This window comes from Ochotona princeps, chromosome 4 (genome assembly GCF_030435755.1).
Source record: "Ochotona princeps isolate mOchPri1 chromosome 4, mOchPri1.hap1, whole genome shotgun sequence".
In the NCBI taxonomy this organism is placed as follows: domain Eukaryota; kingdom Metazoa; phylum Chordata; class Mammalia; order Lagomorpha; family Ochotonidae; genus Ochotona; species Ochotona princeps.
In genome coordinates, this window is record NC_080835.1 from 51,810,370 (window position 1) to 51,829,921 (window position 19,552).

At 43.9% G+C, this 19,552-nt stretch overlaps 1 protein-coding gene across 4 annotated transcripts in view; it reads left to right on the forward strand.

Annotated features, from left to right (window-relative positions):
• Positions 1-19,552, forward strand: part of RNF121 (ring finger protein 121) — a 79,951-nt gene that overhangs the window by 24,024 nt on the left and 36,375 nt on the right. For 2 of the 4 annotated variants that reach the window (XM_058663526.1, XM_004589930.4), the window contains exons 2-3: positions 2,624-2,661; positions 3,582-3,723. In XM_058663526.1, coding sequence (XP_058519509.1) covers positions 2,630-2,661; positions 3,582-3,723 — 174 coding nt within the window. In that variant the 5' untranslated portion in view covers positions 2,624-2,629. Of the gene's footprint in view, positions 1-2,623; positions 2,662-3,581; positions 3,724-19,552 lie in introns of those variants that run through there. The other 2 variants (XM_058663528.1, XM_058663529.1) reach the window with 2 other exon arrangements.

Here is a 19,552-nt window from a genome sequence, read left to right on the forward strand (position 1 = left end):
TATCATATAATAGAAAAATTTTCCTAGACTGTCGTTGTGATGTAGCTAGTTAAGCCACTTCTTGTAATGCTGGCATCCCATGTGGGTACCACTTTAAGTCCTGACAGCTTCATGTCTGGTCTGGCTCCCTGCTAATGTGCCTAGGAAAGCAATGGAGGATGACCGAAGAGCTTGGCTCCATGTGAGAGCCCCGGAAAAAGCTCCTGGCTTTGACCTCGCCCAGCTTTGGCTGATGCATCCATTTGGGGATGGGGTGTGATCAAGCAGATGGAATACCTCTCTGTCTCTCCCTGCTATCCCTCTGAACTCTGACTTTCAAATAAAAAAAAATCATTCTTTTATGCCGGAGTCCAGCTCCTGCCGAGGTTCGGAGCTGGGGAAGGGTGTGTGGATGAGGCATGAAGAGAAAGAAAGGAGACGGACCACCAGATTCCTTGATCGTAGTGGACAAAGTGAGAAAGCTGTCCGCTTTATTTATACAGAAGCAGTACAAAGTTTTTTCTTAGGGGCATATTGACATAGCTTCAGGGGGGCACAATTTACAACTTCTTGAGAAATGATTGAGGAAGGATTCCATATTCCTTGCTTATCTTGGCTTGTCAGTCTTCATCTGCTCTCCTCAGGTCTGGACTATAACCTAGGCGCCGCCTGTGTCAACCAGACCCCTATCTTGTATGAGTTAAAAGGTCTGGGGCCTTGGTCTATGGGGATCGGGGTTATTGACATTAGTTGGCCATTAGGTCTGTAAGCTCACACAGTTTGTTAAAGCAAGGGTAATAACAGCGGAAAGAATTGCAGCTAGCAACGAGCTAAGTTACTCTATTTAAGTTTCAACTCTACAATGGATGAGTGAGTGTTTCCAAAGACAATTCTACAAATTGTTTCAGTATTAGACAAGGCATTATCCATTCCAACGTTGCAACCAAGAGTTTCTCAGTAGACAACACATCTTATACAGTAATACACTCCTAATACAATTCTTATTCAACTTATCTATCACTAAATGGGAGAAATACATCAAGAGAGAAAAAACATGAAGATCTAAGACAAAAGGTTATAAACATTACATTCCTCTACAACTGCAGGCTCTACAACTTCATAAGTGATCAAACAATAATCAAAAATATATCTTTATGATATTAGTGAAATCACCCTGTATTTCCTCTAGCTAAAAATTTATGAAAACAACTAAAGCAACTACATTTTCTATATTAATGCTAAGGGAAATGAGCCAATCCCAAAAGGTTAAATACCACATGTTTGCCTTAATTTAAGATGATATGATGTTATGTATAACATGTTATGTTTTGAATGTTATATGTTGTGTATAAACTAAGATTGAAGTATAGGTGAGGTGGTCACAGAAGGTGACTGGGAACTCGCATTTACTTTTAACATGTTGGTTACTCATTACTATGTCAATTAATTCCATAATGATGTAAATTTTTGCTGATGGTATGTTGGAGCTTTCAATTGACTGGGATGATGCTCTGCTGGCTCTGTCTTCAGACCAGAGAGGGTATACCTAAGAAGCCGTTGGACTTGACTGGACAATAAGATGCTGGACTCTATGTTTGGTATACGCTTGCAATGGGGGAATCTCAACTGAACTTGAGCTGTGGTTATGCAACAAGGTGGAGGAATCCACCATGGTGGGAGGGTTTGGGGAGGGGTGGGGAGAACCCAAGTATCTATGTAATTGTGTCACATAATACAATGTAATTACTGAAGTTAAATAATAAATATATATATAAAAAAAAAAAAAGAAAAGAAAAAAAAAAAAAAAAAAGAATTGCAAGGACAGGCTAACCTTTAAGACCACAGTAACTATATTTTTTGCCTTAGCAGGATAGGCTTCAGGGTTACAGTAGCTATATTCCTCGTCATAGCAGGATGGCCTTCAGGGTCACAGTAACTATATTCTTTGTCATAGCAGAATGACCTTTAGGGTCACAGTAACAGGATAACTTTTAGGGTTCCTCTTATCAAGCCATTCCCCAGAAAGCATGATAAATATCTGGGCCAGATTTTCTGGCAATGGGTAAACAGCACAGACTTAATTATACTCCTGTGTGTAGTTAAAGGCCCACTCACCAGGACATCCTCAGTAACATTAACTCTTAAGCTCACATTGGTTGTAAAAGCCATCTCACAGGGGCAGACAATGCCTCAATAGATTACAAAATTCTTAGTGGGGTGGTTGAGTGCCCATGCGAAGGGGAGTGAAAACTGCGTCAAGGTGGTCAGAGATGAATCCACTTAGCCCTGCTAAGCAGCTGGTAGCTCCCCGGGCCCTGCCAGTCAGGGAGCTGTTCTCTTCACACCTTCGTGTTATTCACACCTACTGCATGGACTCCATCACTTTTAAAAAGTATATTGTCTGTTTATAAGCATCTTGGTAGTTAGAACTCTCTTCTGCCCTCATTTTCTAATACAGACATGTAGCACAAATAAGGGTTTAGCAATGGGAAAGATCAATATGAAATGATGTGTTGAAAAAGACATTCTAAGACCTAAAGCCTCCTTAATTCCTTGCAGATATTGATGAATATGTGAGCACTGTATGTTTGGCAGGTATAGTTCTAGAACAGTAACAACTGTTTGTGGTGGTATCTTTCTACAGGTTGATATGTCAGACCTTTCCCCAGAGGAACAATGGAGGTAAGTGTGGCAGGTACATACATTGTGTACTGCAGCTCCCAAAAAACTCTGAATGACTGGGAAGAGGTTTATAGTAATTTGCTGTCTGTCTTAAGGGAGGTAATGGTTGCATGAAAGCTGCTGTCCAATGTTTTGCTGAGGCCACGCTGGATTCTAAGCCCTCATGTGGAGGATCTTTGGCTGGATTGTGTCTAGAAGGCAAACAAGATTAATAGTCTTTACATTGTGCTGTACAGACAGTGGTTGAAGAATCTACAATTGTTAGCTTGAAAGGGCACAAGAAAGTGGTGGTAGAAATAGGGTATTTTGTTAATGTATTTTTGAAAGATCTTGATAAATCCTCGAAGGAGTGGCTTTGGGGAAGAGGAGTCCTAGTCCTTTGTTTTTCCAGAGTGTAGGGGCCCAAGGACTTTATCCGTCCTCCACTGCTTTCCCTTTCCTTAAGTAGGGAACTGGATCAGAGTAGCCAGGACTTGAACTGGCACACAAATGGCATTTTGGTATTGCAGATAGAGGATTAGCTCACCAAGCCACCATGCTGATCCCCATAAAACAAGATTTTAATAATGCAGTCAGCATACACTTGTTTAATGTGTCACTAAGAGTCTGCAGTGTTATGACTATAATTGTCCTGGTGAGAAGTTAAAATCGTTGTGAAGCGGGCAATGATGCAGGCTTCTACTTGGACTTCTCTGTAAGGGGGTGCAGGCAACAGATCTACCTGTAATCTGAATAGCTGAGCTTGCTGCTGGGACTCACGAAGTCTCATTTCTCTCCCCGGATGCTATTGCCTAGAACATGTGTGTTGGCCCCCAGTTGGCAAGACACACTATGGCACTGAGGCCCAGGAGTGTGCTCTGAGCTGGGGACTGTCACTGCACCATCTCTGACCTGGTTCACCCCATCTGTTTGGCTTTCAGGGTCGAGCATGCACGCATGCATGCCAAGCATCGCGGCCACGAAGCCATGCACGCAGAAATGGTACTCATCCTTATTGCCACCCTGGTGGTGGCCCAGCTGCTCCTGGTGCAGTGGAAGCAGAGGCATCCACGGTCCTATAATGTAAGCCACTTCCTGTCTCACCTTTTTTTTTTTTTTTTTTTTTGGTTTGTCAGTCATCACAAGACCTTTACCAAGAAAGATAATAATGAACTTTATATATACTAGTGAATAGCATACAGTGTGTGTTTTCATATGTCTAAGGGACAAGTGATTCAGAGGGTGATAACAAGACTAGACCCTGAGACTGCTTTTCCAGTCAGAAAAGGTAGGTCCTCTCTTTGAAACATTGTGGGACATACTCATGAAGTGGATGCCCACTGGAACTATTCATTTGAAGGAAGGGAAGATCACTGGATTGGGAAAAAACAGCATGAAGTAGGATTTAGGTTCTACTATTTAAAAAAATATGTAAACCATATAGAAAATAGTAAGAGGTAGAGGTCATTTTTTCTTATTAGTACTTGAAATATAAAATGTTAAATTCTGTTAAAAGGAATTATGAATTGTATTTAAAAATCCATGATCCATTATTCTTTAATTGCTGTGCACAGAAAACAACTCTTTGATATAAAAACACAAAAAAATTGACAATAGTGGCAGGTGCTATGACTCTGTGGGTTAAGCTGACACACTGAAGCCCAGGATGTCTGTGATGCAGGCCTCATTTTTTGGAGCCCAGCAGCAGGTGGTGGCTAAAGTGCTAGCATCTCTGCTGGACACAGGCTAGATCTGGATGGAGTTCCCAGCTCTAGCCTGGCCCTCTCTGGACTATTGCGGCTGTTTAGGAGGTAGCTGCAAAATCGATCAATCTCAGTCTCTCATCTTCCCTCCCTGAATAAATCTTTTTAAAAATGAATATAATAAAGATTTCCCTTGCATGTGATAACCAAGAGAGGTTGGGTGATGATGGCAGGTAAAATAGACTAATCAATCAGAAAGGTTATAAGAAAAGAACATTGTCGATAAAAGTTCAGTACAGCAAAAAGATATAACAGGTATAAACTTGTGTACTGAGCACAGAAACCCCAAAATATGTGAAGCAAAATCAGAATTAAAGGGAGAAAGAGGCAGTTTTATTATAATAGCTGGAAACTTCAATACCACACTTTGGGCTTTTAAATATTTATTTCAAAGGCAGAACTAGAAAGGGAGAGACGGGGAGAGAGATAGATCTTCTGTCTACTCGTTTACTCCCCAGATTGGCACAACCATCAGGAGGCTGCCCTAGGCTGAGGCCAAGAGCCAGGAGTTTGTTCCCAATTTTCCATGTTGACTGCAGGAACCCAAGCACTTGGGCCATCTTTGGCTACTTTTCCCAAGCCATTATCAAGGAGCCGGCCATTAACAGAAGTGGAGCAGCCAGGACATGAACTGGCACCCATATAGAATGCTGGAGTTAAAGGTATCAGCTGTACTTGTTATACCACAGTGCCAGCCCCAATATCCCACTTTTAGTAATGGATAGTGAGAATAACCAGACAGGAGATCATTACATAGTAGTAGAGGAGGAAATGTTTAATCTAGCAGTTCAGACACCCATGTCCTATATTGGAGTGGCTAGCTTTGATTCTTAAATTTGACTCCTGACTCCAGCTTGTCGAGCCGAGCCTGGGAGGTAGCAGTGATGGCTTAAGTGATGAGATTTCTGCCACATGTGTGGGATACCAGAATTGAGTTCCTGGACGATGGCTGTAGCTTTGGCCCAGCCATGGCTTTTTCTGGCATTTGGAGAGTGAATCAAGAGGTGGGACCCCTCTGTCTCTGTCTTTTAAAAATAATAAAGCAGTAAAGGTCTTCAACATGTAAACAGTTAGACTTAATAGATACACAGACCACCCCATCCAGCATCAACAGAATGCATATTCTCAGGTGTATATGCAACATTCTCCAGTTTGGACCATATATTAAGCCACAAAACAGCCTCAATAAATTGAAAGAGATTTAAGTCATAGATTCAACTACTGTGCTTTAGGATATGGCTGGGAGTGTGCTAGATTATTGTACAGTTATTACATATAAGATTTTTAGCACTTCTCAAGTTTAACAAAACTTTGTAAAACCTAAACACAGCAAACATATTATAGTTGTTTTCTGATATAGTACACAAAAATATAGTAGCAGCAGCTAATATCTATTGTGTTCTTAATGTTCTAAACACTTTACACATACTCACCTTTATTGTAAACCAATAATATAGCAAAGTCTTGTTTTCTCCAATTACAGTTAAAGAAATGAGGCTAAAGTGATCTGCTCAAATGATGAGCCCTTTATTCAAACATGGCTATTTTTATGCTAAAACTTTTAACCTTAATTCCTAAATGTTTCCTTTACTGTTTGCTTTTTTTTTTTTTTTTTAGATTTATTCATTTTATTACAGGCAGATATACAGAGAGGAGGAGAGACAGAGAGGAAGATCTTCCATCTGATGATTCACTCCCCAAGTGAGCCGCAACGGGCCGATGCGCACCGATCCGAAGCCGGGAACCTGGAACCTCTTCCGGGTCTCCCACGCGGGTGCAGGGTCCCAATGCATTGGGCCGTCCTCAGCTGCTTTCCCAGGCCACAAGCAGGGGGCTGGATGGGAAGTGGAGCTGCTGGGATTAGAACCGGCACCCATATGGGATCCCGGTGTGTTCAAGGCGAGGACTTTAGCTGCTAGGCCACTGTGCTGGGCCCTACTATTTGCTTTTTTAGGCCTGTTATGCTAGAGGTACCTAGAGGTCGGTAGCCTCTTAGGTTGCTAATTGCTGTAGTGTCTCATTTATTTTTCTAAAAGTACATGGGACCTAGCACGTTAACCTAGTGGCTAACGTCCTTGCTTTGCACGCGCTAGGATCCCTTGTGGGCACAAGTTCTAATCCCGATGGCCCCTGTTCCCATTCAGCTCCCTGCTTGTGGCCTGGGAAAGCTGTCCAGGACAGCCCAAAGCCTTGGGACCCTGCACTTTCGTGGGAGACCTGGAGGAGGCTCCAGGCTCCTGGCTTTGGTTCAGTGCAGCTTCAGCCGTTGCAGCCACTTGAGTAAATCATCAGACAGAAGATTTTCCTCTGTTTCTTTGCTCCTCTCAGTATATCTGACTTTCTAATACAGATAAACAAACAAACAAGCAAATAAATAAAAGCACATAAATTAATTATAGTGTTAAATGAAGAAATTGAAACCCTGAGATTAGAGGCCTGAATGGGGCACTAATGAGGAGAGTTAGCATTTCAACCAGGCCAGCTTTTTCAGCTATGCCATCTCTCGCCAGTTTTTCACCAAAGGAACTAAGGGACATGCAGAGCATAGTAGGAAATGAGGCTGGTGTTACCTCTGAGGTGGCAGTACTTCTGAGTGGTGTTCCCTCCAGCTAGCTCAAGTATAGGAGTGTGCCACACGTGGGAACCAGTGCCTTTATATCATGGCGTGTGGAGGGAGGGCCACGTGACACTATCTGGTAGGTTGGGCTGTCTTAGGGTGGGTTTAGTGTCTCACCCTTGACCCCGTCATTAGAGATGAGCTCTGGTTTTCAGTGTGTGGTTATTGTGCCTGCTCTGTAAAATTACTGCCATGACTTACTTGAGCCCCCAAAGTAAGAAAACTCATAATTCAGGTACAGAACAAGAACCTAATGGCATTCTTTGGCTTGTTTGTTTTTAAGATTGATTTATTTTTATTGGAAAGGCAGATTTATACAGAGAAGGAGAGACAGAATGATTCTCTGCTGGTTCACTCCCAAAGTGGCCACAGTGGCCAGAGTCTAGCCAATCCGAAGCCAGGAGCCAGGAACTTCTACTGGGTCTCCCACATGGATGCCAGGTCCCATGTGTCATCCTTTGCTGCCTTCCCAGGCCACAAGCAGGAGTTGGATGAATAGCAGCCAGGACACAAACTGGTGCCCACATGGGATCCCAGCAGTTGCAAGACAAGGAAGATTTAGCCACTGAGCCATATCACTGGGCCCAGAAATACTATATAGTGTTAAGTACTTAAGCGTTTTAAAAAGTCCACTCTGGGGACTAGTGTTGTAGCATAGTGGCTAAAGCTGCCACCTGCACTGCCCTCATCTCCTGTGGGTGCCATTATGATGCTCCCCTTCCAGTCCCACTCCTTGCCAGTAGCCTAGGAAAGCAGCAGCAGATGATCCAAGTGCTTGCATCCCTGCACCCACATGGGAGACCAGGAAGGAACTCATTGCTGCTGGCCCAGCCCTTGTCATTGTGGCCATCTGGGAAGTAAACCAAAGGATACAAGGTCTCTGTGTGTTTCTCCTTTTATCTTTCTTTAACTCCCATTTTCAAATAAATAAATATATACATCTTTTTAAAAAAATCAACTCTGGGGCCCAGTGGTGTGGCCTAGCGGCTAAAGTCCTCGACTTGAAAGCCCCGGGATCCCATATGGGCGCCGGTTCTAATCCCAGCAGCTCCACTTCCCATCCAGCTCCCTGCTTGTGGCCTGGGAAAGCAGCTGAGGATGGCCCAGTGCACTGGGACACTGCACCCGCGTGGGAGACCCGGAGGAGTTTCCAGGTTCCCGGCTTCGGATCGGTGTGCATCAGCCCGTTGCGGCTCACTTGGGGAGTGAATCATCGGATGGAAGATCTTCCTCTCTGTCTCTCCTCCTCTCTGTATATCTGACTTTGTAGTAAAAGTAAATCTTTAAAAAAAAAAAAATCAACTCTGAAGAAAAAGGAACACGTGTGTGTACTGCAGTAGTTTTCACTTTTCATTTTCAGTTTTCAATTCATGTTCTCTCTCAAGTTCCAGAATTCTTTTTTAAACAGTATCTAAGGAGAAACCAAGTGTAGAAAAATAGTTGGCTGCTGTGCTTGATGAAAAGATTTAAAATCCCAGCCTCTCTGCTTTCTGCACTGAGCAAACAGGGTTCTTCAGACCACTGGTAGAAAAACACTGGGGTGTGTGTCATTCACTAGTTAATCCTTAATAGGAGAGGTAACTGTAACTTAATAAGGCCACTTGTGCTCGGAACAGGCACAATCGTCTCCTGAGTTCTCTGCCACACCCTGTAAACGTACAAGACTTCATGGGGGGAGGCTATGCTAACACTTTGGCATATGTTGTACTGAGAAACTTAAACCTATCTCTTTAAGAACTAGGAAAAGTAACTATGTACTGTCGTGTTTTATGCTGCTGTGCTAGTATAATGACGTATGTTGGTCTTGTTAGAACTTTTATTGTGTACAATGAATATTTTTACTGTTTTAAAGTAACCAACTTTGGTGGAAGAAAAATTGCCCAAGAGGTTTGTATACAATGCACCTCTTACTCTTTTTTTAAATTAGCATAACTTGCAACTGTTTTTCCTTGGAGGCACTGTTAAAATAGTGAGACCCACTTGACTTCATTAACTAACTCTCCCATTTTGTATGCATATGGTTTTATGTGTCTCTGAGGTTAATTTTTTCTTTTAAGTGGGGTAATATCCGCCTTGTAAGTGCAGAAAATTAGGAGTATGTGGGAGAAGTGTTTTGTAAACTCTAAAAGTAATGTTTGTGACTGCTGTTGTTCCTACTCCTAAGAACAAAAGCTCAAGGATATAAAATAGTCTCTGTTGGGTGGACGTTTGACCTAATGGTTAGGACACCTGTGGAAACCCTTGGATTCCATCTTGGAGGACGTGGATCTGATCCATGGTTTTAGCTCCTGATTCAACATCCTGGGAGACAGCCAAGTGATTGCTCAGTCACGTGATTGACCTGGATTGGGTTGCACTTCTTGCTTGGTTTTGGCACAACACCAGCCCTCACCATTGCAGGCATCTGGGGAGTGAATTAGCAGATAGGTGCTCTGTTAGTTCCCTCTACTTCCCTCTCTCTTTGCTCTTGAATTTAAATAAATAAATGTAAATAAATGTTCCTTTCCTCAGGTCCTATTTTATATAGAAAGGAATAAAATTTGATTTTTATTGAGATAAATTTTGCGTAGCAAAATTCACTATTATAAAGTGTGTGATTCTATTGGCTTTAGTACATTCAGGGTTGTGCAGTCATTACCTTGTGCTTATCAAGTAATTGTTTTCTATTTTCCCCTTCCATCAGAACCTGTAGCCATTGACCTGTTTTCTATGTATTTGCCAATTTTACATATTAATATGGATAGAATTGTATAGTATGTGACCTTTTGTATGTAGTTTCACGTAGAGTACAATTTTTTCAAGGTTCAAGCATGTTGTATCCAACTATCAGCACTTCATTCCTTTTCATGGCTGAATTCTATTTTGTTATATAAATATAATGAGTTTTTTTTAATTCATTCATCAGTTTAGTCATTATAAAAAATGTTGCTGTGAACATTCATCTGTAACATCCCTTGGATGTATATCCAATTCTGGAATTGCTGAGCCATATGACAAGTTTATGTTTAACGTTTTGAGAAACTGCCAAAATATTTTTTATAGAGGCCATATCATTTTACATTGCAGTCCACCATAGATTGGTTCAAATTTTTCCACATTCTCACATTTGCTTCTTATTGTTTTCTCATTGCTTTTTAAAATTTGAGAGAAAGAAGCAGACAGCAGGAGAGCTCACGCACACTGACTCACTGCTCAAATGTCTGTGAGAGGTAAGATTAGACTGGGAACTCCCACGTGGCTGGGAGGACCCAGGTAGTAGAGCTATCACAGCTGCTTCTACCGTCTATGAATTATTTAGCTTTTCATGGCCTTAACTAAAACACTAGAGAGAGGAAATTGTATTCTGACTCATGGTTTGGAGGTTTCTGGTTCTAGATGATCAGGTCACTCATTAATCTAGCACTGCAGGAGGCTGGCAGTGGTGGAACAGGCATAGAGCGACGATCCCATTGGGAGTCAGGGAGAAGAGAGGCATGCAGCGTGATCTGCTTATCTGCTTGACTCTGGATACCTCTGAGGCCTGTCCTCTGCTGACCTAAAGATCTCCCCTTAAGGCCTACGTCCCAGGTGCATTAATCAGATTGTCTCCATGTTCCAGTCAATTAACATGAATTCATTCACCATTAACGTAAGACTTGGAAGTCCATATGTCGGCATGGGTTTGGAGGACCAAATCTTATTCAAACCATGAAAGTCAACATTGGTCGGAAGCTAGAATCAGGAGCTAGAGCTGAGAATCAAATGCAGGCGTTCTTGATGTCAAGCACGGGCTTACTAACTGCTAGGCTAACTGCCCAGTTCCTTCATTTTAAATTCTGACCAGCCTAGTTGATGTGGGCAGGGTCTGGCTGTGCTTTTGATTCATTATCCCTAGTGCCTAATGATGCTGTTTCTTTTGTTGTTGTTGTTCAGATTTGTTTTATTTTTATTGGCAAGTCAGAATAACACAGAGAGGAGGAGAGACAGAGGAAGCTCTTCCATTGATTCACTCCTCAAGCAGCCACAAAGGCCGGAGCTGCACTGATTTGAAGCCAGGAGCCTGGAGCCTAATCTGGGTCTGCCATGCAGATGCCGGATCCCAAGGCTTTGGGCCGTCCTTGACTGTTTTTCCCAGCCACAAACAGGGAGCTGGATAGGAAGCGGGCAGCCGGGATTAGAACCAGTGTCCATATGGGATTCCAGCGGATACAAGGCAAGGGCTTTAGCTACTAGGCTATCGTGCTGGGCCCAAAAAATGCTTCTTTTTTTTTTTTTTTAAAGATTTATTTATTTTTTTTGGAAAGGCAGATATGCAGAGAGAAGCAGAGACATAAAGATCTTCTAGCTGCTGGTTTACTCCCCAATTGACCACTATGACTAGGGCTGAGTCAATTTGAAGCCAAGAGCCAGAAACAACTTCTGGGTCTCCCATGGAGAGGCACAGGGTCCCAAGGCTTTGGGCCATCCTGCACTGCTTTCCCAGGCTATAAGCAGGATGCTGGAAAGGAATTGGAGCCACCAAAGATATGAGCCGGTACTCATGTGGGATCCTGGCAGTTGCACGAGGCAAGACACCAGGCCCTAGACTCCCGACTCTTAATTTGCTCTGAATTTCAGAGGGGTACTACCAACTATGCATTTTACATAAACATAATTAATAATGCCAATTTGTATTTACTAAGTACTTCATGATATGCTAGGTAGTTAGTAGCATGATTTTTACCACTGTGTGGATCAAGACACAGGCTGTGGGGCTGGCTCTGTGACATAGAAGGCTAAACCGCTGTCTGTAGCACTGGCATCCCATTTGAGTCCCAGCTGTTCCACTTCTGATTCACCTTCCTGCTGATGTGCCTGGAAAGCAACAGAAGATAGTACTAGTCCTTGGGCTCCTGCACCCATTTGGGGACCTAGATGAAGCGCCTTGGGCAGCCATTTTTTGGAGTGAACCAACAGATGGAAGATCACTCTCTCCCTCTGTCGCCCCCTTCCACCTCCCCTTCCCCTCCACACTGCCCCCCACGACATGGGTCCTCTCTGTAACTCTTTGAAATAAATAAATACTTTTTAAAAATGTTTTATAAAAGATTTATTTTTATTGGAAGGGCAGATTTTTTAAAATGATTTATTTATTTTATTACAAAGTCAGATATACAGAGAGGAGGAGACACAGAGAGGAAGATCTTCCCTCCGATGATTCACTCCCCAAGTGAGCCGCAATGGCCGGTGCGCGCCGATCTGAAGCCGGGAACCAGGAACCTCTTCCGGGTCTCCCACGCGGGTGCAGGGTCCCAATGCAATTGGCCGTCCTCGACTGCTTTCCCAGGCCACAAGCAGGGAGCTGGATGGGAAGTGGAGCTGCCGGGATTAGAACCGGCGCCCATATGGGATCTTGGGGCATTCAGGGTGAGGACTTTAGCTGCTAGGCCACGCCACTGGGCCCCGGAAGGGCAGATTTACAGAGAGAGGGATAGCCAGGATTTTCTTCTGAGACTTCCATGTGTGTACAGGATCCCAAAATCTTGGGCTGTCCTTTACTGCTTTCCCAGGCCACAAGCAAGGAGCTGGATGGGAAGGGGAGCAGCCAGGTTTAAAACTAGTGCCCATTTTGGGTTCAGTTGTGTTCAAGGTAAGGATTTAGCCACTGAGCTATTGCACCAGGCCCTAAATAAATGTTAAGGAAAAAAAAGTCTGAGTCTCAAAGAAATTAGCAGAGCACCACTCAACCCAGTGATGTTGGTTCAGGTAGTCATTCTTCTTTTTTTTTTTTTAATATTTATTTTTTGGGAAGTCAGATATACAGAGAGGAGGAGAGACTGGGAACAAGATATTCTGTCTGTTGATTCACTCCCCAAGTGACCGCAACAGCTGGTGCTGCACTGGTCTGAAACCAGGAGCCTGGAACTTCTTCCAGGTCTCCCATGTGGGTGTAGGGTCCCAAGGCTTTGGGCTGTCCTTGACTGCTTTCGCAGACCACAAACAGGGAGCTGGATGGGAAGCAGGACTGCTGGGATTAGAACCGGTGCCCATATTAGAGCCCAGCGTGTTCAGGGTGCGGGCTTTAGCCACTTGGCTACCATGTTGGGCCCTAGGCAGTCATTCTTTATGGTCGCCTGCTAGGTCTGTGCTCAGGTACTGTTGCTTCATATGTGGAGAAACCATTTTGAAAGACGGTTTAACATCTTTGTGTGTGTATTTTATTTAAAAGGCAGAGTTACAGAGAGAGGAGGGGAGAGACAGAAGTCTTCCATCTGCTGATTTAATCCCCACACGGCCACAGCCAGGACTGGTCCCATCTGAAGCCATTGGCTTAACGAGTCTCCCATGTAATGACAGGGTCTTAGGCACGTGGACCATCCTGCACAGTTTTCTCAGGCACATTGACAGGGAGCTGGATGCATAGTGTTGTGGCTCGAGTACAAATTTGTGCTCATTTGGGATGGCAGCTCGCAGGCAGCAGCTTAAGCTGTTATACCACAACACTTGCCCCCAAGACCTTATTTTTAAAAGCAGGGGAATGGTAAGATTTTGAATAATGCTAACCTTGTATGGAAGGGAGAATTCAGATTAAATAGAGAGAAGTACATTGCTAAATATAAGTAATTTTAGATGTTTCACTGAAACTTGACTGGTACATTCAGTATTTATTGTGCTATTAAAATGGTGAACTTATGAAGGAAAGAAATATTACAGCATGCCACAACATGGATGAGTCTTAAAGATAATGCTAAGTTAAGAAAATGGCCTGTCATTCCACATGGTCACATTAACAGAAACAGCAGATAGTTACCAGGGGACTAGGTGTCAGGGACATGAGGAGTTTTTTTAGTTTAGTTTTTTTTTTTTTTTTTTTTAAGATTTTTTTTTTTTTTCCCCATTGGAAAGTCAGATCTAAGAAGAAGGACAGACAGAAAGATGTTCTAGCTGCTGGTTCACTCCCCAAGTGGCCTCAGTGGCCAGAGTTGAGCCAATCCCAAGCCAGGAATCAGGAGCTTCCTCCAGGTCTCTCACTCTAGTGCATGGTCCCGAGGTGTTGGGTTGTCCACTGCCTTCCCAGGCCACAGGCAGGGAGCTGGAAGGAAATTGGGTTAGCAGGAACATAAACCGGCACCCATATGGTTTCCTGGTACATGTGAGGCTGGGACATAACCAGTATGGCACTCCGCCAGGTCAATCCATTGGTACACTCCCTGACGTTTTGCCCAAGCTGGGGTTGGGCTTCTCTTAAGCCAGGAGCTAGGAGCTCCTTCCTTGTTTCTCAAATTCAAGGGAAGATGGCCCAAGAGTTGGGGCACCCACTACTCATGTTGGGAAGCCTGAAAGAAACTGCTGACTCGTGGATTCAGCTTTGCCCAGCCTTGGCTATTGCAGCCATCAGGTGGAACACTTGTTCTCATTCTCTCTCTGTCTCCCCCTCTCTCCCTCTTTCCCTCTCTTGCTCTCCCTGTCTCCTTATTCTTTCTCGTTTTTTTTCTCCCTTTCCCCTTACTCCCTACCCCTCTTCTTTGTAACACTGACTTGCAAATACGTAAAGCAATCTTAACCAAAAAAGGAAAAGTTAGAAAGTTGAGCAGTGTCAAGGATCGGCACCAGACTGTAAGAGCCTCCTTACACTTCTTCTGCGGTGATGAAGAGTGATGCAGGCGTTGTGAGTGGCAGCATGGGACTGCTCCAAGTATCGTGTGGCACGTCCCTGGGAGACATATGAGACACTGTTGATTTTTTTAAAAAAGATTTATTTATTTTTATTGGAAAGGCAGATATAAAGAGAGAAGGAGAGACAGGAAGATCCTCCATCCGCTGATTCACTCCCAGAGTGGCCACAATGGCCAGAGCTGAACCAATCCGAAGCCAGGAGCCAGGAGCTCTTCTGGGTCTCCCACGCAGGTACAGGATCCCAAGGCTTTAGGCTGTCCTCGACTGCTCTCCCAGACCACAGGCAGGAAGGAGGGGCATTAGGGATATGAACCAGTGCCCATATGGGATCCTGGTGTGTGCAAGGTGAGGACTTTAGCTGCCAGGCTACTGTGCTGGGCCTGACAGTGTTGATTTAGGTGTTTTTCTTTTGATATATATGTATATTTTTATTTTGAATTTTTGAGTAATGTTATACAATTTCATATAAACTGGGATTTCCCCCAAATTCCCACCCCCCAACAGATTTTCCCCATTTTGCTACAATGCTGTAGTCCTTCATAAGGAATAATAATTCCATCAGTCTCTTACTTAAGTGTACCCTGACATTAGTGGTGCAGACAGTGCCAGATAGTTCAGCATCCCATTGTCTACACAAGTCCAACAGTTTCATTGGGAATCCATCTTTTGTCTGGAAGCAGGGATGCATGCTGCATTATACCCCCACATCTGGATATGATAAACCCCAGTACTCCATCACTGTACATTTCCATAAATGAGAAGCCATGAAACAAGGTCAACAACTGGTATGAGTTAGAACAGCAGCCACAACGACAACAACAACAACAACTTACAGCACCATGGAAAAACGTGCCACTGAGTAACCAATACATGGATGACAAAAAGGAAACACAGAAGTCTCTTGGGAAAAATTATGCCACCCTGTAATCCATGAGCCAGCGATGAATTCGACAAGAGGAAAGAAAGTATTAGGATTAAATAAAGCTGAAATAAAAAACATCAAAACACATGGGATGCAGCCAAAGAAAAGAAAACAAAAACAAAAACCAACAACCCAGTATGGACCAGATTTTGTTTATTTTTATTGCAAAGTCAGATATACAGAGAGGAGGAGAGACAAAGAGGAAGATCTTCCATCCGATGATTCACTCCTCAAGTGTCTGCAACCGTTACCTCCACATTGAGGTAACACCTAACTCCAGTGAGACTGGCCTACATTCAGAACTTGACTAACACCACCTGCTGATGCGGATGTGGGTAGAAAGGTACCCTCCTTCACTTCTGGTGGGAGTATAGATTAGTACAACCACAGTGGAAATCAGTATGGAGAATGCCGTAAGTCCCAGTTATCCCGCTCCTAATAATGTACACAATAGAAATGAAATCTGCGTATGAGAAGGGAATCTCTAATCTTATATTTGCAGGAGCAGTCTGCAATAGCAAAGACATGGAAAGAATTCAGATGTGTGTCCAAGGTGTTCCTCTTAACAGTTAATAGAGCAGTTGGAGGCAATTTGGGCATCAGATTCTCTTTCTCTAAGATTTATTTATTTTTTAAAAAAGATTTATTTATTTTTATTACAAAGATATACAGAGAGGAGGAGAGACAGAGAGGAAGATCTTCCATCTGATGATTCACTCTCCAAGTGAGCGCAATGACTGGTGCTGCGCCAATCCGAAGCTGGGAACCAGGAACCTCTTCCGGGTCTCCCACGTGGGTGCAGGGTCCCAAGGCCTTAGGCCATCCTCAACTGCTTTCCCAGGCCACAAGCAGGGAGCTGGACGGGAAGTGGAGCTGCCATGATTAGAACCAGTGCCCATATGGGATCCTGGGGCGTTCAAGGCGAGGACTTTAGCCGCTAGGCCATGCCACTGGGCCCAGATTTATTTATTTTTATTGCATAGTCAGATATATACATATAGAGGAGGAGAGACAGAGAGGAAGATCTTCTATCTGATGATTCACTCCCCAAGTGAGTGCAGCAGCCGGTGCTGCCCCCATCTGAAGCTAGGAGCCAGGAACTTACTCCAGGTCTCCCACGTGGGTGCAGGGTCCCAAGGCATTGTGCTGTCCTCAACTGCTTTCCCAAGCCACAAGCAGGGAGCTGGATGGGAAGTGGAGCTACTGGGATTGCAATCAGTGCCCATATGGGATCCTGGTGCGTTCATATAAGGACTAGTCACTAAGCCACTGCGCCAGGCACACTCACTCTCTTTTTTTAAAGTTTTGGTTATTTTCATTCGAAAGGCAGATCTACATAGAGGAGAGAGAGAAAGATAGATTTTCCATCTTCTGGTTCATGTTGCAAGTGGTTGTAATGGCCAGAACTGAGCTGATCTGAAGCCAGGATCCAGGAGCTTCTTCCAGGACTCCCACATGTGAAGTCTGAATGCTTTGCCATCCTCCACTGCTTTTTGAGGCCTCAAGCAGGGAGCTGGATGGGAAGTGGAGCAGCCAGGACAGATCCAGTGCTGGTGCCTGGATGGGGAGGATTAGCTAATTGAGCCATTTACTGGGCCCATGGCTTTCAGCTTCTAAGAATTATAGGTAAAATGGATGACTTCTTTTAGGTGTAGCACTGAGTAGAAAAAGTAAGAAACACAAAGTTATGTAATATGTTTGCCAAATTAAAAATGCACATGTACAAATAGTTTACTTTTCTCCTACCCTGACCCTCTCCATCCTAAGTGAGGCCTACATGAGTGTGCAACGTCCTCTCCTTTGTAATGAATATTAAAGATTAAAAATTACTTTAGAAATTCTGAAAATACAAAAAAAAAGAAATAGTTTACATGGACAAGTATGAATATGCATGAAATACATTAGAATGTTTGGGTGGGGCATAAGGAATAGGTGCAAAAGAGATTAAGAATAGCTCCCCAGAACAGGCTGTGCCACATGGAGACACTGGGATTGTTGCTGAGTAGCAGAAATATGGACTGTTAGAAGTCAGCAATGAGAATTTTCCAAAGAATGCTTCTATAACATGCCAAGAAATAATGGAATTAATTGATAAAGCTCATGTTTCTGTCAAGCTGAATGGCAGTTGTTGTTCATTTGCGTAAGTTGACAGCTCAGTCTCTGAGTGGGCACCTGTCACCACCCTGTGGAAAAACACCAATGCTGTTCTCTTGTACCAGGGTTTCTCAACAGGGGCACTGTTGGCATCTTGAACCAGACAATTCTGGATTTTCTGTAGGGTTGTCGTGGGTTGTCTGTAGGATGTCCAACAGCATCATCCCTGGCCTCTACTCACTGGCTGCTAGTAACAGTCCTTCCCCTTTTGTGACAGCAGAGTACGTCTCCAGACGTTATGCTCTGTGCCTGGGTAGCAATGTTATTCTGAAGAGAAGCCCTGTCCTGGACCTGAGGGAGGCCTCAGAGCAGCAGGGACATTGCCACCGGGGAGCCTAAGTGTAAGCAGGTGTGATCAGCACTACAAGGGGTTGAACTCGGATTGTAAGTTCAAGTTTCATGTTAGATAAAGAGAAACTTAGTCTAGATTAATGGTTTTTTTGGAGCAAGAGGTCCTGCTGATTTATCTACCTATATTTCGTATACTGTTCCTTTCAATTCTCCTAGCAGCAATAATACCTTACAGTGCTTACCGTTTAAGTTTGTTAATGGTTTTAAAAATAGTCATCTTGGGCCCGGCGGTGTGGCCTAGCGGCTAAAGTCCTCGCCTTGAAAGCCCCGGGATCCCATATGGGCGCCGGTTCTAATCCCGGCAGCTCCATTTCCCATCCAGCTCCCTGCTTGTGGCCTGGGAAAACAGTCGAGGACGGCCCAATGCATTGGGACACTGCACCCGCGAGGGAGACCCGGAAGAGGTTCCAGGTTCCCAGCTTCGGATTGGCGCGCACTGGCCGTTGCGGCTCACTTGGGGAGTGAATCATCGGAGGGAAGATCTTCCTCTCTGTCTCTCCTCCTCTGTGTATATCTGGCTGTAATAAAATGAATAAATCTTTAAAAAAAAAAAATAGTTATCTTGCTGGAACCTCACAGTAGGTTCCAAAAGATAGGATAGGGATTTATCTGAATTTTTCAGATTTGTAAACCAGGGCACAGAATCCTGGTGTGACATGCTGGGAGCACATATCATTTAATTGGAGAGCGGGCCTAAACCCAAATCTGATTCTTGGCTAGCTAGTGACATCTATCTCAGCCCCTTCCTTGGCTGGGCAGTACTTTGCAGTCCCTTCCCTGTCTGCTAGGCTGCCAAGATCATCTGGCCTCCCCAGGCTTCTCAGCATTCCCAGTAAGCTCAGTGAGCGCCAGGAAGGCAGCTGGGGAGACAGAAGTTCTGGGTGGAAACCCAGCGCTGTCCAGGTTTGCTTTTTGGTTTCTCTGGAGCTGATTTTTCATCATCTGATGTTCCTTACTCCTTAGCTCCCCCAGGGATGTTAGGAGAAGGGACAAGCTTGTGCCTGGAAAAGCATCAGTCCTATTTTTAAAAATCTCCAAGGAGAAGCTTTTATCATGTTTGTTTGCTACCAAATATAGTATCTTTTACCCTCCAACTCCCTGAACTGCTGTTACTTCCTGGAATGGCTGGCTGGCAAATCTCCTACCTGGAAATCTTTAAAATACTAGAGTTTTCTCAGACTAGGAATTCAGAGAAATGCTAGAATGCGGTTAGAGAATGGTAAAAGGTTGTAATTTTCTCTGATAAAGGACAACTTTAGAATGTAATAAAAACTTGTATCTGCATTACATATTTCTGTATCTGCCTCCTCTGAGCCTTGTCTGCCCTAAAGGCTCATTTCAGGCGCTGCTCTCAAGCACTGGTTGTTCTTCACGTTTTTGCCATGTGTTTTATCAAGTACTTTCCAATGTTCCCTCATTCTGAAACATTGACTGTGATACCATTCTCCACCTTCTTGGGCCATCAAGAGA